General features: G+C 47.3%; 2 protein-coding genes across 2 annotated transcripts; both read right to left on the bottom strand.

Annotated features, from left to right (window-relative positions):
• Positions 1-4,395: 4,395 nt before the first annotated feature.
• fxn (frataxin) lies at positions 4,396-7,483 on the bottom strand. The gene is made up of 6 exons (XM_068596253.1): positions 7,303-7,483; positions 6,978-7,049; positions 6,749-6,840; positions 6,535-6,655; positions 5,004-5,101; positions 4,396-4,669 (listed from the first exon to the last, which is right to left on the bottom strand). Exons 1-6 carry the CDS (start codon positions 7,414-7,416, stop codon positions 4,531-4,533), a joined length of 636 nt encoding a protein of 211 aa, XP_068452354.1. The 5' UTR covers positions 7,417-7,483; the 3' UTR covers positions 4,396-4,530.
• Positions 7,484-9,244: 1,761 nt separating this feature from the next.
• Positions 9,245-20,287, bottom strand: LOC137799444 (3-hydroxy-3-methylglutaryl-coenzyme A reductase-like). Its single transcript, XM_068596241.1, has 20 exons — positions 20,174-20,287; positions 18,951-19,130; positions 18,738-18,849; positions 18,567-18,654; positions 18,373-18,457; positions 18,177-18,282; positions 17,961-18,067; positions 17,413-17,532; positions 17,175-17,329; positions 16,803-17,056; positions 16,552-16,715; positions 14,451-14,645; positions 13,653-13,811; positions 13,066-13,223; positions 12,870-12,975; positions 12,587-12,757; positions 11,825-11,965; positions 11,561-11,719; positions 11,245-11,399; positions 9,245-10,631 (listed from the first exon to the last, which is right to left on the bottom strand). Exons 2-20 carry the CDS (start codon positions 19,113-19,115, stop codon positions 10,577-10,579), a joined length of 2,655 nt encoding a protein of 884 aa, XP_068452342.1. The 5' UTR covers positions 19,116-19,130; positions 20,174-20,287; the 3' UTR covers positions 9,245-10,576.
• Positions 20,288-20,368: the final 81 nt, after the last annotated feature.

Genomic DNA, 20,368 nt, shown 5'->3' with positions numbered 1-20,368 from the left:
TCTCTCTCTATCTCTTTATCTATCTCTCTATCTATCCATCCATCCATCCATCCTGTCATGGTGGTGATTCTGTTGTTAGAACATTGATTCTGACAGCGAACACGACACTTTGACGCCGCTAACGATGTCAATCCAACGTTTAAGGCTCGCTCACTCGTCTGGATGGCTTTGGGGGGGGAGGGGGTTGGGAGGGGGTGGGGGGTGTGGGGAGGAGGGAGGGGGGGATGGGGAGAGGTGGAGGGGGTGGAGGGTTTGACTCCCCAGCAGAGACCTGGAGGTGCTGACTCTCGTCTCTGCCTCCTCACACTCCGTCCCAGTGAGCACCGAAGAGGCTGCAGAAGCCCTTCATCTGCAGAAAGCAGCAGAGATGCTCTCTCTCTCTCTCTCTCTCTCTCTCTCTCTCTCTGTCTCTCTCTGTCTCTCTCTCTCTCTCTCTCTCTCTCTCTCTCTCTGTCTCTCTCTGTCTCTCTCTCTCTCTCTCTCTCTCTCTCTCTCTCTCTCTCTCCCCCTCCCCCCCCCCCCCTCACCACAGAGCCTGGACATGAGACCAGAGGCTCAGTTGCTCCGGTGGGATCGGGGTCGTCGTCCTGCCAGAAGTGCAGACGCAGCTCGAGGACAGAGAGGCTCGCCGGTAACCGACCCGGTGGCCCGATACCCGAACAGGAGAGAACCAGGGGCCAGAAATAGAGGATGGAAGGGTGAGGGGGAGGGGGGGGGGGGCTCGGCCCTCAGAGGGAAGTCTGCACAAACACATTAATATGTGCTCTTCCTATGCACACATGATTATACATTCAGCAGTTTGGATCCATTCATTATTCAGATACACACACACACACACACACACACACACACACACACACACACACACACACACACACACAGACACACACACACACACACACACACACACACACACACACACACACAGACACACATCCTGAGGTCTTTTTAAACATTTGAGTTTCTTCAACTACGCTGTGATATTTTCAGAGTTTCGTGTCGTCAGCTGCGTTTCCCACGATGCCTTTCAGCGATCCGTGACGAGGAGGAGGAGGAGGATGGGGGGGTATGATGAAGGTATGGAAGATCATTTCCGTCACAAAAAAAATAAAATCTGAAATATGAGATAATTATTTAATAATAATAATTAATAATAATTTTATAATTATGACTTTTTATCTCATAATTATTCATTTTTATCTCATAATGACTTTTTCGTGTGTGTCAGAAATGGGCTTCCATACATACGTGTATCTTTGTGTTTTAAAAATAGCTGTCTTATACCAATGTATCCATAAATCCATAAATACTAAATACATTTATAAATTAAATCCAGAAAGAAAACATGAACTCTCTGCCGGTCACATGTGAGCAGAAGCGTTCATATTTCTTTCTACGGGATCCCCACGGGGACAAAATACTGCATTTACCTTAAAGTGACAGAACCAGGAGACGCTGGACGAGTTCTCACGTTTAATAAACTTAATATCTTCAGCAATAAATCTGTGGAAACCATCTCCTCTTGAGAGGACTTCTTCTTCTCTCTTTCCTCACATCCTCACGACCCCGGAGAGGTTTCCTCCTCATCGCAGCGTTGCAGGGCGGCGGCTCGCCTCAGCAGGAAAACACACCAACGCGTAAGTGGTTGAACGGTCCGAGTGGCCGTTAAAACATTCATGTCGGCGCTCCGGTGCCGGGCGCTCGGGCGCCGTTCACATAAATAGATTCTCTTTGATTTCACATGGATTTTCTTGACCACAGACACACACACACACACACACAGACACACAACTCACCGCGGGGGTTTCCAGAGTTTGCGCGGCGGCGGGATGAGCTCTCTCTTGTTGAGCGGCGCCACGCCGAGGGCCACCTGCATGATGGTGATGAACTTCTTGTACTTCATGGTGCTCATCGGCGCCCGGCGGAGGTCGAACGGCGGCGAAGACACCGGCCCCCCCGGTCGGGTGGTGTTGAGCGTCTGGTGCTGGTGGTGCTGGTGGAGGTGGTGAGGTGAGGCTGGAGGTTTAAGCCAAAAGACAAAGCAGCCGTGTTCTGATTTGTGTTGAAGCGCTACGGTTACATCATCGCATAGAAAATCCCACCGCGGGAGGATAATAGTGGCACTAAGCCGCTGAGCGCTTAGAGGGGTAATCCACCACATCATCCTCATTTCATTTTCTTTCTTTCTTTGTGTGTGTGTGTGTGTGTGTGTGTGTGTGTGTGTGTGTGTGTGTGTGTGTGTGTGTGGTGAAAACTTTCCGTCAGTGTCATGTAACAATACGTGTAATACCTTTAAAAACACATTCATCCCAGACCAAGAAACACGGACGTGACCGTTGCTGAGGATGTTGTGTTGTTGTGTTGTTGTGTTCACCTTTAGAGTCGTGTGTTCAGGCCTCGCCGCCATGAAGTAATTACAACAAAGCTTTTAGAAAAACACACTATTTGTGGGCCGTTTCCTCTAAAATGTCCTCCCCAAACTAAAAGTGTGTGTCTCTGCAGCCACGAGGGCTGTTTGACTAATGTTGTGTTATAAAACAAGCTACACATGTGAGATGTTGTTCAGGTGTGTAAATATCAGTCAGTGGGGGACTTCTATACAACCAGAGGAGTCGCCCCCTGGTGGTCAGGAGAGAGAATGCAGCTTCAACACATGAAGGACAGACTTCTATACAACCATCGTTATCCAGAAGGTGCAGCTGGACGTCACAGTGGACAGTTTGCTCGAGGCAGGAAGCCATTTACAGAAAGAGCCGGAGCTCCTGCTGGTATGAGATCAGTCTGAGCTGTCACACACACACACACACACACACACACACACACACACACACACACACACACACACACACACACACACACACACACACAGTTTTATGCAACAATCGGTCAATATTGTGTGAAAACCGTCTCCTTGTGTTCGAGCTCACCGTGTGTTGTGATAATTATCGGCGGCTGCAAGTCTCGCAGGGATTAATTTGGGTTTGTGTCGTCGTTGTCGTGGATAATCCCACAGATTTCACTATAACTTTCATCAGGAATCTGTGGATAATTTGTTCATTTACTTCCCGTTTTCGGCTCCTTGTTGTTGCGTAATCCTGCAGAAGAAGGAAGCTTTTTAAATGGCATTAAAATGATAAAGAGATGAATCCTGCGTTCACTCCTTTTACCCGCGCAGGGTTTGAGAACACTCGCGTGGTTTCCCCCCCACTTGGATTCAGTGGAAGACGCAGAGGATGAAACTCCAGATAACCCGGATGAGAAGAAAAGACCCGTTTGGACAGCTTGGTTCCATTACTGCTGCCAGATTGACGACGGGGACGTCGCTGTCATGAGTGGACCGATGGCAAAACACACAAATCACGAGTGAGGCCTGCTATCCGAGGCGTGATCCTAATCTTGGACTCTGCAGCGAGGATGATGATGAAGAGGAAGAGGAGGAGGAGGAGGGGGACCGGTGCTGTGTGGGGTCGTGTCATGGTTGCATCATAAGCTCCTTTGACCCGGTTCATCTGTCGCCGTGACATCATCGCGGGCTGGATCCAGCGTTGGTGATCCCTGCAGGAGGAGAAGGCCGACTGGTACGAAACAATGTTTAAAAAACACGCAGTGGGTTAATGAGGGAAGAGGGAAAAAGGTCTAGGAAATAATCCCATAATGACGCCCTCTCCTGGTTGAAATGCGCCGTTGCACTTCAGCGTCGCTATTGGCCGATCGAGAGGCACATGAAGGTAGATTTATGTCTTTTTCACCTGAGCAAATTTCTAGTTGGTAAGTACATTATGTCCAAATCTTTGCTCTCAATTTAAAAAATTGCTCTTTAAAAAAAAAAAAAAAAAAAAAAAAACGCTCTTAAAAAATAATCAAAAAAAATATTCAAAACTAAAATTTGCTCTCAGAAAAAAAAAAAAAAAAATTACTCTAAAAACAAAACGCTCTATAAAAAAAATCTTTAAAAAAAAAAATAAACGCTCTAAAAAAAAAATCTAAAAAAAATTCTCTCCAAACTAAAATTTGCTCTAAAAAAATTGCTCTGAAAAAAAAAATGCTCTTAAAAAAATGCTCCTAAAAAAAAAAAAAAAGCTCTCGAAACTAAAATTTGCTTTAAAAAAAAAAATTGTCTGAAAAAAAAAATTGCTCTAAAAAATTAAATTTGCTCTCATACAAATAAAACTTGCCTCACGTATAGTACACACTGGATCCTACAACAATAGTGTCTCTGGTACTTGTAGCTTCTCCAAAGCTGATTATGGGACAGGTTTTCCGGTACGCTAACCGAAGCCTCTGAGACAAAGACGTCCGACAGAAAGGACTCAAAGCAAAAATAACTCGTGACATCTGTTCAGGAACAAGCGGCAGTTTGAGGATCGGGTCTTAGTTTGTCAAGAAAACAACATGTTCTTTCAAATATTTAATGAAATACATATGTACATTATATTATTAATATAGAACATAGCGATAACTTATAGCTGTGGTACATTACATATATGTATATACACATACATATCCACATGTACACTGTGTGTCTGAGGCTCAGGAGTGGGGCAGCCCCGAGAGGTCCATGTGGGCGTTGAAGACGAGGGCGAGCTCTGTGGACAGCAGCTGGTGGAGGCTCGCCCCGTCGTGGGTGTAGACCCAGCGCGCCCCCGTCCAGTCGTAGCGCTTCGGTCCGCTGCGACGAGAGAGACGCTGTTCATTCAGATTTTACTTTGTTTTTCAAGTCTGGTTACAAGCCGCTACTACCTTCAGTGGGTGTCCCCGCTAGCTACCCGCTTTAGCCAGCCTGGCTACAGCGGGAAGCTAGCAGCAATGCTAGCTTGCTACAGCGGGAGGCCAGCAGCAACGCTAGCTTGCTACAGCAAGGAGCTAGCGAGAACACCCACCGAAGGTAGTAGCGGCGACTGTAGTAATACGACGTGTGTAGTAACACGACTTTTGCGGTACATTTTATGTATCGGAATGATCGGAAATATATGATAGTGTGTGTGTGTGTGTGTGTGTCTCACCTGGTGGGAGAAGAAAGCCAGATCTGTCGGTTGGGCGTCTGCTTGTTGATGACGTAGGTGCCGTGGTCTCCGCCCAGCTTCACCGTCAGCACTCCGCTCTGTACGCGACACACACACACACACTACATGTTACATGTTACACAAACACAGACGACAACACTACATGTTACACAAACACAGACGACAACACTACATGTTACATGTTAGAGCTCTTTCACTGAAAACGTCCTTATCATAATGTGCAGATAGTGACTAAAATATTTTATTTATAGAAGTCTATGCTTCATGTGTTAAAGCTGCATTCTCTCTCCTGACCACCAGGGGGTGACTCCTCTGGTTGTATAGAAGTCTATGCTTCATGTGTTAAAGCTGCTTTCTCTCCTGACCACCAGGGGGCGACTCCTCTGGTTGTATAGAAGTCTATGCTTCATGTGTTAAAGCTGCATTCTCTCTCCTGACCACCAGGGGGTGACTCCTCTGGTTGTATAGAAGTCTATGCTTCATGTGTTAAAGCTGCTTTCTCTCCTGACCACCAGGGGGCGACTCCTCTGGTTGTATAGAAGTCTATGCTTCATGTGTTGAAGCTGCATTCTCTCTCCTGACCACCAGGGGGCGACTCCTCTGGTTGTATAGAAGTCTATGCTTCATGGACGTCCTCTAACAGAGATGGACTACATTGAAAACAAAAAGCCACGAGGACGTGAAGCGCCGACCTTTTTCTTGATTATTCCATGGAGATTTACTCAAGCACCTCTCCTCTCATTAGCCAGTAAAGTTACAGCTCTCTTGATTCTGCTGCGTGTGTGTGTGTGTATGTGTGTGTGTGTGTGTGTGTGTGTGTGTGTGTGTGTGTGTGTGTGTGTGTGTGTGTGTGTGTGTGTTGTTTATGGCCCCATGTGTCACTGCAGCTCGTTGAAAAAAGGGGGTCAGCTGCCAAGATTGGAACACTAGCCAATCAGTCAGAGCCCGCAGAGACAGACGCTACCCAACCTAAACGATTAGAGACACACACACCACACAAACCACACACAACACACACACAATTAATCAACCTCTTGTGGACCACTGACGGTGAAGAAAACAGCTGAAAAAATAAATAAAGAGACAGGATGGTGACGGTCACGTGAATCCACAGAGTAAACGTCCCAGAGTAAGTCTTTTGACAGATATATATATATATATATATATATATATATATATATATATATATATATATATATATATATATATGTTTAATGTAAGTAAGTAAAATGTATTCATGTAGCAGTTTTCACCAACAAAAAAAGTCTCAAAATGCTCGACATAGACTTCTATACACCCAGAGGAGTCGCCCCCCGGTGGTCAGGAGAGAGAATGCAGCTTCAACACATGAAGCATAGACTTCTATACAACCAGAGGAGTCGCCCCCTGGTGGTCAGGAGAGAGAATACAGCTTTAACACATGAAGTACAGACTTCTATACAACCAGAGGAGTCGCCCCCTGGTGGCCAGGAGAGAGAATGCGACGCAAACAGGAAGTAGACGGACTTACGGAGTACACAACGTCGTATTCTGACCCGGTGAAGGTTTCATCCGTCAGGTCCTCAAAGTACTCGGTGAGGGCGTCCAGCGTCTCCTCCGCCAGCTTGTCGTACGCGCCTTCAGACAGCTCGCTTGTACCAGGAGGAAACACACAAAAGACGCACAAGTTTAAAAACATTCAACATTCTGACTGGCGATGCCGGGATCGTGAAGGTGTGTGTCACCTGGTGGGCAGAGGGTGGGGTTTCTCCAGCCGCAGCGGCGTCAGGTGGATGCTCTTCCTGCAGCTGACTGCGCCCACTCTGCTCTCCAGCCTCTGACGTCCGACAGGAAACAACAACAACAACAAGGACTCATGAGGCACCATCATGGATGTAAAGCAGATTACTTTCCCTTAGTACAAATCCTTAAATTGTGAAACTTCTGAATGGAGTCTGGTCTGAAGGAACTCACTTTGTTTGGAGGTTGAAGGTGGAGACGCAGAGCGGTGAGAGGACGAGTCACCAGGAGAGACGAGCTGCTGAGCTGCAACATACAACACTGTTAGTATGACAATACAACACACACACACACACACACTCACAAACTCACTCACACACACACAAACTCTCTCTCTTTCTCTCTCTCTCTCACACACACACACACACACACACACACACACACACACACACACAATGACATATACATATGACGCAACCACCAACGTGCGCTCCGTGACGTCATGTGACGCGGCGGGCTAACGTCTGCTAGCCGTCAGCAGCCGTTAAGCTAGCGTTACCTGGTGGACCAGCTTCTTGCCGCTGTGCGGGGTCAGCGTGCTGACCGCGCGCGCGTTCGCGAGGTGACATGTCACGTGCGCGTGAATAGAACGCGTCCGAGAGAAAGAAAACATGGTGACAGCGCGCGGAGCTCGCGCTGCTCTCCTGCGTCCTAGTGGGCTTCCGCTTCTTCTTCTTCGTGTGTTTTGGTAAACCGCGACCGACCGACCAACTGCCACACTGCCACCTGGTGGATGAGAGGGTAAAGCCGCCTTCTTCTTCTTCTTCTTCTTCTTCTTCTTCTTCTTCTTCTTCTTCTTCTTCTTCTTCTTCTTCTTCTTCTTCTTCTTCTTCTTCTTCTTCTTCTTCTTCTTCTTCTTCTTCTTCTTCTTCTTCTTCTTCTTCTTCTTCTTCTTCTTCTTCTTCTTCTTCTTCTTCTTCTTCTTCTTCTTCTTCTTCTTCTTCTTCTTCTTCTTCTTCTTCTTCTTCTTCTTCTTCTTCTTCTTCTTCTTCTATCCACCCACGTCCTGTCTCCAGGCTTTAAAGAGAATAACAGCAATAGTTCAGGATAATTGACGCAGAGCATAGTTTCAGCCTCCACTGGGCCTCTCCGACCTTGAATTTATGTCAGGATATAGTTTACCATTACAGTTTACACGGAAACAACATCTTTTTTTTTTCTTTTTTTTTTACAAAAAGACACAAATGACCAAATGGCAAAAGAAAGACACCAGATGACTGCTCAGGGACACAAAGACACTAAACAGTATCACAAAATGAGAACAAAAAGACAAAAAAAAAACATTACAAAGAGATAAAAAACAAACAAAAGAGACCGAAAGTAACTGCAAAGAGAGGCGAGTGCGTCACAAAGCACCTGAAACCACCACAAACACGACTTCCTCCCGTTTCACGTCAATGAAATAATAAATACGTATTTTGTATTACTTTTTGTATCTAATGTATTAATATTGTATGTAATAATACATCAATTATTATTTATCGCTTCAGTTTACGGTGAACGTGGTGCCTCAGGACATGCGTACACACACACACGTACACCGACACACACACGTACGCACATAGAGACAGACACACACACACACACATACGCAGACACATACAGACATACACAGACAGAGAGACAGACAGACACACACACATACACACAGACACACGCACACACACACAGACACACACAGACAGCGTCATGGAGGAGGATACCTGCCACCAGGCCAGACTCCTCCCATCGTGCCTCAGCAGCCGGCTCAGCCAATCAGCGGCCTCTCAGAGGCGTCGTGCCCTCGTCCGATTGGCCGGCAGCGTCTCTGGTGAGAGGCCGAGCACTGGAGGTCAGCGGTGGAGCTCTGGCCCCCGGGCCTCTGCCGAGGGGACGCACCGGGCGGCGTGGGATGGCAGATAACGCCGCGTGATCGCATTAGAAGTGAGAACTCTCACTCACTGACTGTCAGTCAGAGATTACAGTCACAAGAGGATTCACACACCAGAGCTAAGTCTGGCTGCCATTGATCCAGAAGACGGATGTGATCCGTTTACTGTGAGCAGGCGCATGTTGTGTGAGAGAAACTGACTTCTTAAGCATTAAATGTGGAGTAAATTAGCTAGGTTGTCATTTATAAACAGTTTAAATATTAAAAACTGACATTTAATGGAAGTTTTTATACTATATAGTGTGTGTGTTCCCTGTGTGTCTGTCTCTGTGTACGTACGTCATGTGTGCATTGTGTTTATTTATTATAAATGCATCCCTGAAGAAGAAAAATAGTTGCAGTTTGATTCATTTGTTTTTTATTGTTTATTTGAATGCAACATTGTGTACTCGTGCACTTCGGTGTCATGGCCGCCGCGTGGTGCGGTCGCTGTTACGTTGTTTGTCATACGGGACGTGAATTTAAAAAATAAAATAAAAACACAGCACAACCTGTCATTTGCAAAGTCCGTTTGTGTTTATTACAAAATATATATCCAAAATATTTGCCATCCGCTGGTACAAAAGAGAGACTCTCCATCACTGACTTCACTTTACCCACAATGCATTTTTTTTTTTTAACGCGCCAACTCCTCGTTTTCCACGGTTCGCCTTTTCGTGTCGGTAGGAGGTCGCCCCCTAGTGCTCAAAGCTAATTTCTGTTTGATTGTTTTGCTGCTTTGAATATATTTGTTATTGTTTTTAAAAGACGTACAGACCGCCATGCTCTCTCTTTACCTTACACAGCTAGCATGCTAGCTATGTTCGCTAAATGTGCCGTCAAACTTTCACAGAGCGGTTTCAATAGTTAGGATAATTCCACAGGAAGATAGCGCTTCATGTTAGCATTTCATGCTAAGAGGAAGATAGCATAGCGCTTCATGTTAACGTTTCATGCTAGCAGTTCATGCCAAGAGGAAGATAGCATAGCGCTTCATGTTAACGTTTCATGCTAGCAGCTCATTCCAAGAGGAAGATAGCATAACGCTTCATGTTAACGTTTCATAACAGCGTTTCATGCTAAGACGAAGATAGCATGTCATGCTAACTTTGTGGGTGACCCCAAAAGACTGTATTTCCTCGACAAACGAATGCGGACTGTTTTTGACAGCGTGATGGATTGTAGCATCTTAAACATTCTTCAAAGTCATTTTTGGGGGAGTTCAGTCTGTAAAAGCGGTTGAGCCTCTGGCTTTTGTTTCTTCATGATGATCGTGCAGTTTAATCCCAACATGAACTGGCTAAAGATTTTGTGTCGCATGCTCCCCTTAGCTTAGCAGTACAGGCACCTGAAGCATTATTTATTCATCCTCCCTCCAGGTTTTTAGCCTCCTCCCCCCGGTGCGGGGGATAAACTCAGCACTTTTTGGGGGGAGAGGCTCGCTAAAGTGCCTCTTGGATCCAGACAATCAATCATTCATGAGTTCATTCCGTCAAATCTGCCCCGTCTTGCTCGTGGGATGAAAACTTCGGGCTCGCGACCGGCTAACGCTACACGCCCCCGTTAGCTAACACACACACACAATGATGGAAGAGTCCGTGATGGGCAGCATTGGATTGTTGGCAACAGGACAGCGGAAATATTTCATTTGAACCCAAAGTGTCCATTCCCCCTCCCCCCTCCTAAAAAACCCGACAGCATTCTTACATGTGGAAATAAAAGAAGACAGAAAATAATTAACTGCTCCATGAAATAGAAAATTAATAAATTCTGTCAGAAAAACATTCCAGTGTCTCTTTGAAAGCACGTGGAAGACGCCGGAGGTGTCGATGAATGATTAGTCCCTTTAGCATTAGCATTAGCCTCAGGAGGCCTTGCTGGTGCAGGTTCCTGGAGTCTCCTGGAGGTTCACCTTGGATCTGCAGACGGATCAGTGAGACCAGTGAGAACAGTTCCCCTTCACTCTGGTTACATGCAGGGTTCGTACACATGCTGACCAATGAGATTTACGTAACTTTCAAACCAATTTATATGACTTTCATCCACATTTCCTTGACTTTAAACCACATTTCTATGACTTTTAACGAAATTTTCATGACTTTAAAACATATTTTCATGACTTTTAACTACATTTTTATGACTTTTAACCCTATTTTTTATGACTTTTAACCAACTTTCCATAACTTTTAACCACATTTTTGTGACTTTTGGGATTTTTTCCTAAAGGACTTTTCCAGGCCTGGAAATAGCCATTTAAAAATTCCATGATTGTTCATGTTTTCCATGCCCGTAAGAACCCTGTAATATGTTATTTATCTTATTAAAGTAAAATAATATTTTCGCTGTAGCTTCCAAGGATTTTGGAGGCAATGTTGGGATTTGTTGACAGTTGCCAAGATCTCATCTTTTTTAACAAATTAAAGCAATCTAATCTAAAATAAATAAACAGCACTCATTATATTCAATGTATAATGCAAAAACACATTAGGCCTGATGGTTGTGTCAATAAGGCTATAAATGGAGGTTCCTCACCTGTTGTGTGTCATGTGACTCTTGACCAGGTGGCCGGCAGCCAGAGCCGCCATCAGGGAGAGCTCTCCGGCCAGCACGGTGGCACACACCACCCGGGCCAGCTGCCGGGCGTTCTCCCCGGGACAGTCCTGACAGGCTCCCTGCACGCCTAGCATCTGCACACACACACACACACACACACACACACACACAGTTAGCCCAATACATTGAGATTAATGAGCCATGAGCGTTCATTCTAACAGCAATTATGAGTGTTATTGAGTTTATTATGGCGTGTGTTCTGTTTGTGTGTGTGTGTGTGTAATTGTGTGTGTACCTGGAGGCATGCTTGCTGCGGGCCCAGACTCGTCCCCCCCCCCACGGTGCCCAGCTCGATGGAGGGCATGGTGCAGGTGATGTACAGATCCTCGCCCGTAGGCCCCGATGCCTCCATCAGGGTGATGCAGTTACTGCTGCCCACTGACTGGGCCGGGTCCTGGAGGACACACACACACACACACACACACACGCAAAGACGTTAACGCAGGGAACACAAGAAGACATGGGAAGCTAACTCTGCGTGCCATTAGCAGCACCGTACCTGTCCGCAGGCGATGTAGATGGCGGCCACCAGGTTGGCCGAGTGTGCGTTGAAGCCTCCGATGCTGCCCGCCATGGCCGAGCCCACCAGGTTCTTACTGATGTTCACCTCCACCAGGGCGGCCGTCGACGTCTTCAAAACCTGCGGCGAAAAATATTGTGTTTTTAGCTTGCGACAGAAGATGTAAAGACTTTCAGACGGTGAAGACGAACATGCTTTTAACGTGACGTAGATCCAGAATAACCAGCTGAACCGGATGCCAAGGAAGCCTCCTGTAACGCCAGAGATAAAGAGCACATGTTCCCTCTAAGCGCACTTTCTCTCTCTAGACTACTCGTTTACACATTGTTGGCCAGCCAGAACTTCCTGGAATTGACCAGGAAGTACCTGCAAACTCATAAGGAATGAAAAAGACGACAAGTTTTATCACGTTACGTTGTTTTCCCAAGTAAGTCTGAACCGTAACGGAAACATAGCGGAACTTTAATGCCAATACACGACCCAAAATCGTTAGCTAACGTGACATCGACGTGAACTTCAACGCCAATACGCAACCCCAAAAACATTAGCTAACGTGACATCGACGTAAATTTTAACGCCAATACACAACCCAAAAACATTAGCTAACGTGACATTGACGTGAACTTTAACGCCAATACACAACCCCAAAAACATTAGCTAACGTGACATCGACGTGAACTTTAACGCCAATACACAACCCCAAAACGTTGAAAACATGTTACGCTAACGGGCTCCTCCTACCTCTCGGACCACTTTGGCGGGGATGGTGGCCTCGCACACGGCGGACTTTCCCCGACCTTCGATCCAGTTAATGGCGGCCGGTTTCTTGTCGGTGCAGAAGTTCCCGCTGACCGCCACCACCTGCAGCTCTGGGAACTGCTGCTGCAGCCGGCTCAGGGCCTGCTCCGTACCCTGCAGGCAGAAAGAACGACGCTTTAACCTTATAAACAGATATCATATGAACGTATTTGAGTTAAATACACTGCACGGCCGTTTTCTGCACAACCCCGTCCTAAACCGTTACCTTAGAGATCATGTTCATCCCCATGGCGTCGCCCGTCTTGGAATGGAAGCGGATGTACAGGTTTCTCCCAGCCAGACCCACCAGCAGCTTCTGGAGCCGCGCAAACCTGCCAAAACACAAACCACACGGCTCTTTTTCACACCAGAACCACGCGTGTAGACGACAGACGCAGCTCGGTCCGTGCCGGGTGCTTTACCTGCTGGTGCTGTCGAAGGCCTCTTTGACGGCCTGAAACCCGTCGGTGCTCTCCAGCCAGGCCTTGACCTCCGCGGCCTGGCAGGCCGATGGCAGCTTCACGACGGGTCCTCGGGTCATGCTGTCGGCCAGGATGCGACAGTTGGCTCCGCCTCCCAGCTGACGGCGAGTCAGACACAGCGCACGTTAGCACGTTGTCACAAGAATACACTCTGGAATAAGATAAACTTCTCTCTCCTGACCACCAGGGGGCGACTCCTCTGGTTGTATAGAAGTCTATGCTTCATGTGTTAAAGCTGCATTCTCTCTCCTGACCACCAGGGGGCGACTCCTCTGGTTGTATAGAAGTCTATGCTTCATGTGTTAGAGCTGCATTCTCTCTCCTGACCACAAGGGGGCGACTCCTCTGGTTGTATAGAAGTCTATGCTTCATGTGTTAAAGCTGCATTCTCTCTCCTGACCACCAGGGGGCGACTCCTCTGGTTGTATAGAAGTCTATGCTTCATGTGTTAAAACTGCGTTCTCTCTCCTGACCACCAGGGGGCGACTCCTCCGGTTGTATAGAAGTCTATGCTTCGTCACACTCACAGCGATTGCTCGACATCCCCGGTTGGTGCTCGCCACCAAGCAGCCCTCCGTGGTTGCCATGGGAACCTGGAACTGCTTCCCATCCAGATGCAGTGGTCCGGCGACGCCCACCGGCACGGGGATGTAGCCAATCACGTTCTCACAGCAGGTTCCCATGACCTGGAAACACGGAGACGTGGTCAGGACAGGAAGTAGAGGCCCACGCAGAGCATGTGTGTGTGAGTGAGTGTGTGTGTATGTGTGTGTGTGTGTGTGTGTGAGTGTGTGTGTGTGGGTGAGTGTATGTGTGTGTGTGTGTCTGTGTGTGTATGTGTGTGTGTGTGTGAGTGAGTGTATGTGTGTGTCTGTGTGTGTATGTGTGTGTGTGTGAGTGAGTGTATGTGTGTGTCTGTGTGTGTATGTGTGTGTGTATGTGTGTGTGTGTTTGTGTGTCTAAGTGTGTGTGAGTATGAGTGTGTGATTGTGTGTGTATGTGAGTGTGTGTGAGTGAATGTCTAAGTGTGTGAGTGAGTGTCTAAGCGTGTGATTGTACGTGTATGTGTGTGTGTGTGATTGTGTGTATGTGGGTGTGTGGGTGTGTTTGTGTGATTGTGTGTGTATGTGAGTGTGTGTGAGTGAATGTCTAAGTGTGTTTGTGAGTGTGTGTGAGTGAGTGTCTAAGTGGGTGTTTGTATGTTTATGTGTGTGTGATAGTGTGTGTGTGCGTGTTTGTGTGATTGTGTGTGTATGTGAGTGTGTGTGAGTGAGTGTCTAAATGTGTGATCGTATGTGTGTGTGTGTGTGTGTGTGTGTCCTCACCTGGGAGTAGTCGTAGTCGGTGTACGGCAGGCTGGACAGCGCAGAAGGAGACGGCAGCTTGGCGGATATGATCTGCCTGCGTATGGCCACGCCCCTCTCCGGTCGCTCCATCATGGCCTCCAGCTTGTATGACGGGATGTGTTTGGAGGTGACCAGCTGCATCACCTCGGCGTCGCTCAGGAAACCGGCCCCCAGCTGCAGGACGCAAGGCAAGCAGGGACTGACTGTCAGTGTGACTTTTACATCCAAATTACATCCAAATCCAACCGTTTCCATCCCATAAAACACAAAATATATCACGTTACTTAAGGTCCTACCGACCAATAATGTCATCCATCAATCAAGCTCCAACTTTTAGTGCGTCTGTGGAGCCAAAGCCAATCAAATGTGAAGGAACTGATTTAAATCCCTCTCGGTACTTCATTAAATAAAACATTAATCTCACATTATTAATTTTGCTTCAACATGAATTATGATGAAATATTCTCAGACCGATAGCGTGTTGTGTAGAGTGTGAGAGTGTGTGTGTGAATGAGTGTGTTTGTGAGTTTGTAAATGAGTTTGAGTGTGTGTGCATGTGTGCGAGTGTGTGATTGAGTGTGTTTATGTTTGTGTGCATGTGTGAGTGCATATGTGCGTGTATGTGATTGTGTGTGAATGTGTGTATGTGTGCGTGAGTGTGTGTGTGTGTGTGTGTTTAGGTGTGTGATTGCGTGTGTGCGTATGTAATTGAGTGTGTGTGTATGTTTGTGTATGCGTGTGTGAGTGTGTTTGTCTATGTGTATGTGTGTAATTGAGTGTGTCTATGTTTGTATGTGCGAGTGTGTGTGTGATAGTGTGTGTGTGTGTGTGTGAGAGAGAGAGTGTGTGAGTGTGTGTGTATGTGTGTGAGTGTGTGTATGTGTGAGTGTGTGTATGTGTGTGTGTGTGTGTGAGATTGCGTGTGTGCGTATGTAATTGAGTGTGTGTGTATGCGTGTGTGGGTGTCTCTGTCCGTCTGGATGTGTGTGATTGAGTGTGTCAATGTTTGTATGTGAGTGTGTGTGTGGTCATTGTGTAGTTGTCCCGGGTGCTGACACACAGTGTCGATCGATAGACTAACAGCCTCTGTTCTCTACGTCTGCTGCGGTGGAGTTATGAGTTCATTACAGCTGCTGCGTGTGGGACGATTCATTTCCACGAGCCGTCTCCGTAATCCCTTTGAGGGGATTTCCAGCACATTGTGCAGCGGCGGGCCGATGTATACGTCTGGTACGCGAGGCCCCGGGGAGCCTCGCGTACGAGTCTTTCCTGCTGCCGTCACGCTCTAATTGGTTCAGCCTTGGAGAGAGAGAGCGGAGCGACTAAGCTCATTACGACGCAGGTGAATCACACAACCGCCTCCAAACGAGACACCTCCGCCAATAGAACACCAACCGATTACCTATTTTTAGGCCCTCAACTCAAAAAAATTGCAAACTAAAACTTTGATAAAGTGACGCAGAATAAAGTTAGAGGGGGTTTAGAACAGAGAACATTCAGGCGAGGACTCATTGGAGCCCAATAACTCCAATGGGGGTGTTGGGGCCTTTGGAGCCCAATAGCTCCAATGGGACTAGTGGGGCCATTGGGGCTATTGGACCCATTGGGGCTATTGGGGTCATTGGAGCCCAATATCTCCAATGGCCCCAATAGAGTCATTGGGGCTATTGGGGCCATTGGGGCTATTGGACCCATTGGGGCTATTGGGGCCATTGGAGTCCAATAGCTCCAATGGGGTTATTGGGGCCATTGGGGCTATTGGACCCATTGAGGCTATTGAGGCCATTGGAGCCCAATAGCTCTAATGGCCCCAATGGAGCCATTGGGGCAATTGAGGCTATTGGGCCCATTCGGGCTTTTAGGGCCATTTGAATTTTCTCATGTACCAAACCATATATTTCACTTGTATATTACTTATGGTGTTCAATGCTTCCAAATACAGCAGTTTAGGGCTTTATTGTCATAAAACAAGCTATGGTCATAAAACAAGCTATTGTCATAAAACAAGCTATGGTTTAGCTAGCTAAGGTTAGTGAGCTCAGGAGGCGTTCAGGTTACCGGGGGGGATGCGGTGTCTCACCTCGGGGTTGTTGAGGACGGCCACGCACTCGACCAGGTCTCTGGGCTTCGGTGGGGGGAGAATCGGCTGATCCGTCTCTGACTCGAGCCCCTCCTCTTCCACGAAGAAGCTCTTAGGCCGGGGATCGGCGGCGGCCGGGGCGGACAGGGGCCGGATGACCTCGTCTGAGGGAATCAAAAAAGAGCTGAGTTGGAGACCACGGAGCTACAACGGAGTCCATCTTCCCAAGTCCGCCAAGTTGTCGAACGCACCTCTCTCGGCCTTGATGATGGGAGGCGTCTGGGCGGGTGCGGCGGGGGCCAGTGGGCGGGGGGGAGGGCACGGCTCCGTCCGGCAGCAGGTCTCGGTGGGCCGGCGCGGGGTCGGGGCCGGGGCGGACATGGTGATGGGGTTCTTCAGCGACAGCGTGGACTCCATCTCGGTCTGCTCGAAGAAAATGTACTTGATGGCCAGCAGCAGGGCCAAAGCCAGACAGATCACCTGCTCTATGTCCATGGTTAGCATCCTGCAAGAGAGGAGGGGGGAGTCATTTATGCAGACTTCTATCACCCCCCTGGTGGTCAGGAGAGAGAATGCAAGTCTTAGGCACTTCCGCATAAGCGTCACTTATCGCCAGCCCTCACCTGGTGAGGTAGAAGTGCCACAGCGGTCTCTCCGGCTCGATCCTGCGGGGCGAGAGGTGGTCGAGCTCCATGCCGACCTGCGGGACGCCCAGAGTGGAGGACAAGGGCTCGGCGATCCAGCGGCTGTGGGCGTGAACCATCACCAGGCCCAGAGACTGCAGGCAGAGAGCAGAGGTCAGAGGTCACGGTCAGGTTGAAATGCAAACTTTTTTTACAATAAAAGGAAGGGACACATTACCATGATCATCTTGACTCTCTGGGTCACCGGGTTGGGTTTGTTGTCTTCCTCCTCCTCCATGACTCTGGAGAAGTGGCTCAGCTGCCAGATGGGATGGCCCTCCTGACTCTCACGGGACAACTGCACGAGCAAGAACAACGGACATTAACACACATACACACATACATACATATGTACATACATACATACATACATACATACATACATACATACATACATACATACATACATACATACTGTACATACATACATACATACATACATACATACATACATACATACATACATACATATGTACATAAACACACTTACACACTTACACACACACACTGTACATACATACATACATACACACACACACATATACATACACACAAATATACACACATATACACACATACATACAAACACATATGCACACACATACATATACACACACATACATACATATACACACACACAGATATATACATACATACATACAAATACATACATACACACAAATACATACACACACACACACACACACACACACACTGGACCCTTACCTCCAGCACCAGGGAGACGCACGCTGGGAAGAAAGTCATGAACACAAAGTAGTTGGCCAAGACCGACATGCAGCCGAAGCAGCACATGATTTCCAAATGCCGCACGCCTGAAAAGACACAAGACAGACACACACATGAGCGGTGGAACTGTCATTGTTCCGTGTGGTCGACACACCCCGCGGCGATGTCGTGGCGTAATGGCAGCGAGTGAAGTACCTGACATGGTTCCCACTCCGATCACCAAGCACTCCACCAGGGCGTCCAGGGTGAAGGTCGGTCCCAGCACCGCCATGCCGCGGGCGATGTTGTCCCTCACTTCATCCTGAAAAGGGTTACAAGCGCTCAGTCAGGACGACTGCTCGGACGCCAGAAACGTATGCAACATGGTGGATATTTTCCCTCTTCTTCGTACCTGAGAGCTGGAGCTCAAGGCGTACTTGGCGAGGGCGCACGCTTTGGAGAGGTCGATGAGAAGCAGGAAGAAGGGCAAAGCCTCGCTGCAGGATGGAGGGCGGGGGGCGGGGGGGGGGGGGGCAGAGCAGAGCAATGAGCGCCAGCTGTTTCTCAACAAAGTGACAAAAAAAAGGACAGGAACTGCGGCCTTACTTGAGGCCCGTGAGCTCTTTATCGAGGAAGTGAATGACCACCGTGCTGAACACGAAGCTGGAGAAGATGGTGAAGAGGCCAGCGATGCCTGCCAGAGAGGAAGTCAGGGCTACGTTAGCGACATCGACGCTAACGTCTTAAAAGAAACACACTGTGTCATCAATATTTTACCTAAAATGTATTTGGACCCCAGCTGTCTCAAGTTCTGGAACTGGAAGTAAATGTAGACGATGGCGATGCAGCGTGTAATGGTCAGGATGATGATGTCGCTGCTCAGGATTTGCTGGTGAAAACAAAAAAAAGAAGAGAGGAAAATATGATCAGTGGCAAAGGTCACAGGTATTTATTTAGTAGAAATGCGGACGCAGACGTCCGTCCGCTCACCTCCTCCGTCTTGGGGCAGTCGAAGTTCCAGCCGCAGATCTGGTCGTTGCCGGTGAACATGTTCATGGACATCATGCAGATGGTGAGGGTGACGGTGCCCACGATCACCTCCCAGGGGTGGGAGGCCACCAGGAGGCCGTGCGCGCGGAACAGACCGGTCAGCATGGTGCGGCCGGGAAGCTGCACGAACAACACCAGCAGAGCAAAGGTCACCAGCCGGTCACCTTCAGGGCGTCACCTTCTTCACAGGTGTGTGTTTCAATGGAGTGAGACTTCACAACTTTTTAATTTCCACCGTACAAACGACATCAGAGGGTTTTTTAATTTTTGGTGATTTGTCAGAAACTGAATGACAGACAATCCCCGTTCTTCTGAGACGTCACTTAATTTCAAACCTGGGCAATGCCAACCAAATTAAAAAAAAATAAATATATAAAATATATACATTATTAGCTCAGTGGATGAATCAGAGTTGATAGTCTACATTTTATGAATGTCAAAATGGGACTTTTCAATCCCCCAAATTCAACAAAATAAAGCTCATTTGGGCACTAAAAGAGAGAAAAACATTTTCTATACAATATATTTATTAATTTATGTTAAAAAAAAAAGCATTTTCATGTATCAAAAATGTTGTTTATTTGTTTTGTTACTTAGTCTTTTTTTTCTTCTGTTTGTCTCCAGCCTCTTTGAGTATTTAGACAAGTGCTTTATAAAATAAAGTATTATTATTATTTATATTTGATGACGTCAGTTTGTGACGTACAGCTCATGTTTACAGATATTGATTGAACTTTCTTAAGCCACAGAAATAACATTGTAATTAATAATTAACTTTGTTGTTGTTGTTATTAATAAAGATAAAGCTCATAATATCAGGTTTAATATGCTTTACCCATAAATACGTCTATACTACATATGCTTTTAATTACGACATGACCTATTTCTTTTTTTCAGTGGTGATTGTAACATCAAGAAATGCAACAATTAATTTACAATGGCAGTTAAAAAAAAATAAAACTTTATTATTGGAGTGTGTCTCCGGTAAAGAGAGCCGGTCAGCCCGTCCACCTGCCCGGGAGGAGCGGCTTTGTTGCGGCTACACGGTCACGTTTATGACGTACAGCCTACCGGCTTGGCAAGGCCAAGTCTCAACAGACAAATATATACTTCCATATACATATAAATATTACGTTTAAATGAAGAGTTACGCCTTAACTTACCGTGAGCGGTGAGTGGTGAAGGAGAGACAGCGGTAGCAGCCTCCCGGGGTGAAGCGCAGACGGACACACGGAGAGAGGCTCCTCCGCAGCTCAACCAGGGCAGATGGAACGATGGCACGAGCCGGCATCGTCCGACGCTTCAGCCAATCACGTCGTTCACCTGCTTCGCGAGCGCCACGAGTCCACGCCCCGTTT

Source organism: Clinocottus analis, unplaced genomic scaffold (assembly GCF_023055335.1).
Source record: "Clinocottus analis isolate CAN_PGR_092001 unplaced genomic scaffold, fCliAna1.0.p SCAF_35, whole genome shotgun sequence".
Taxonomy (NCBI): Eukaryota; Metazoa; Chordata; class Actinopteri; order Perciformes; family Cottidae; genus Clinocottus; species Clinocottus analis.
The sequence above is the reverse complement of the archived record's forward strand: the minus strand, read 5'-3'. Positions and strand labels throughout refer to the sequence as shown.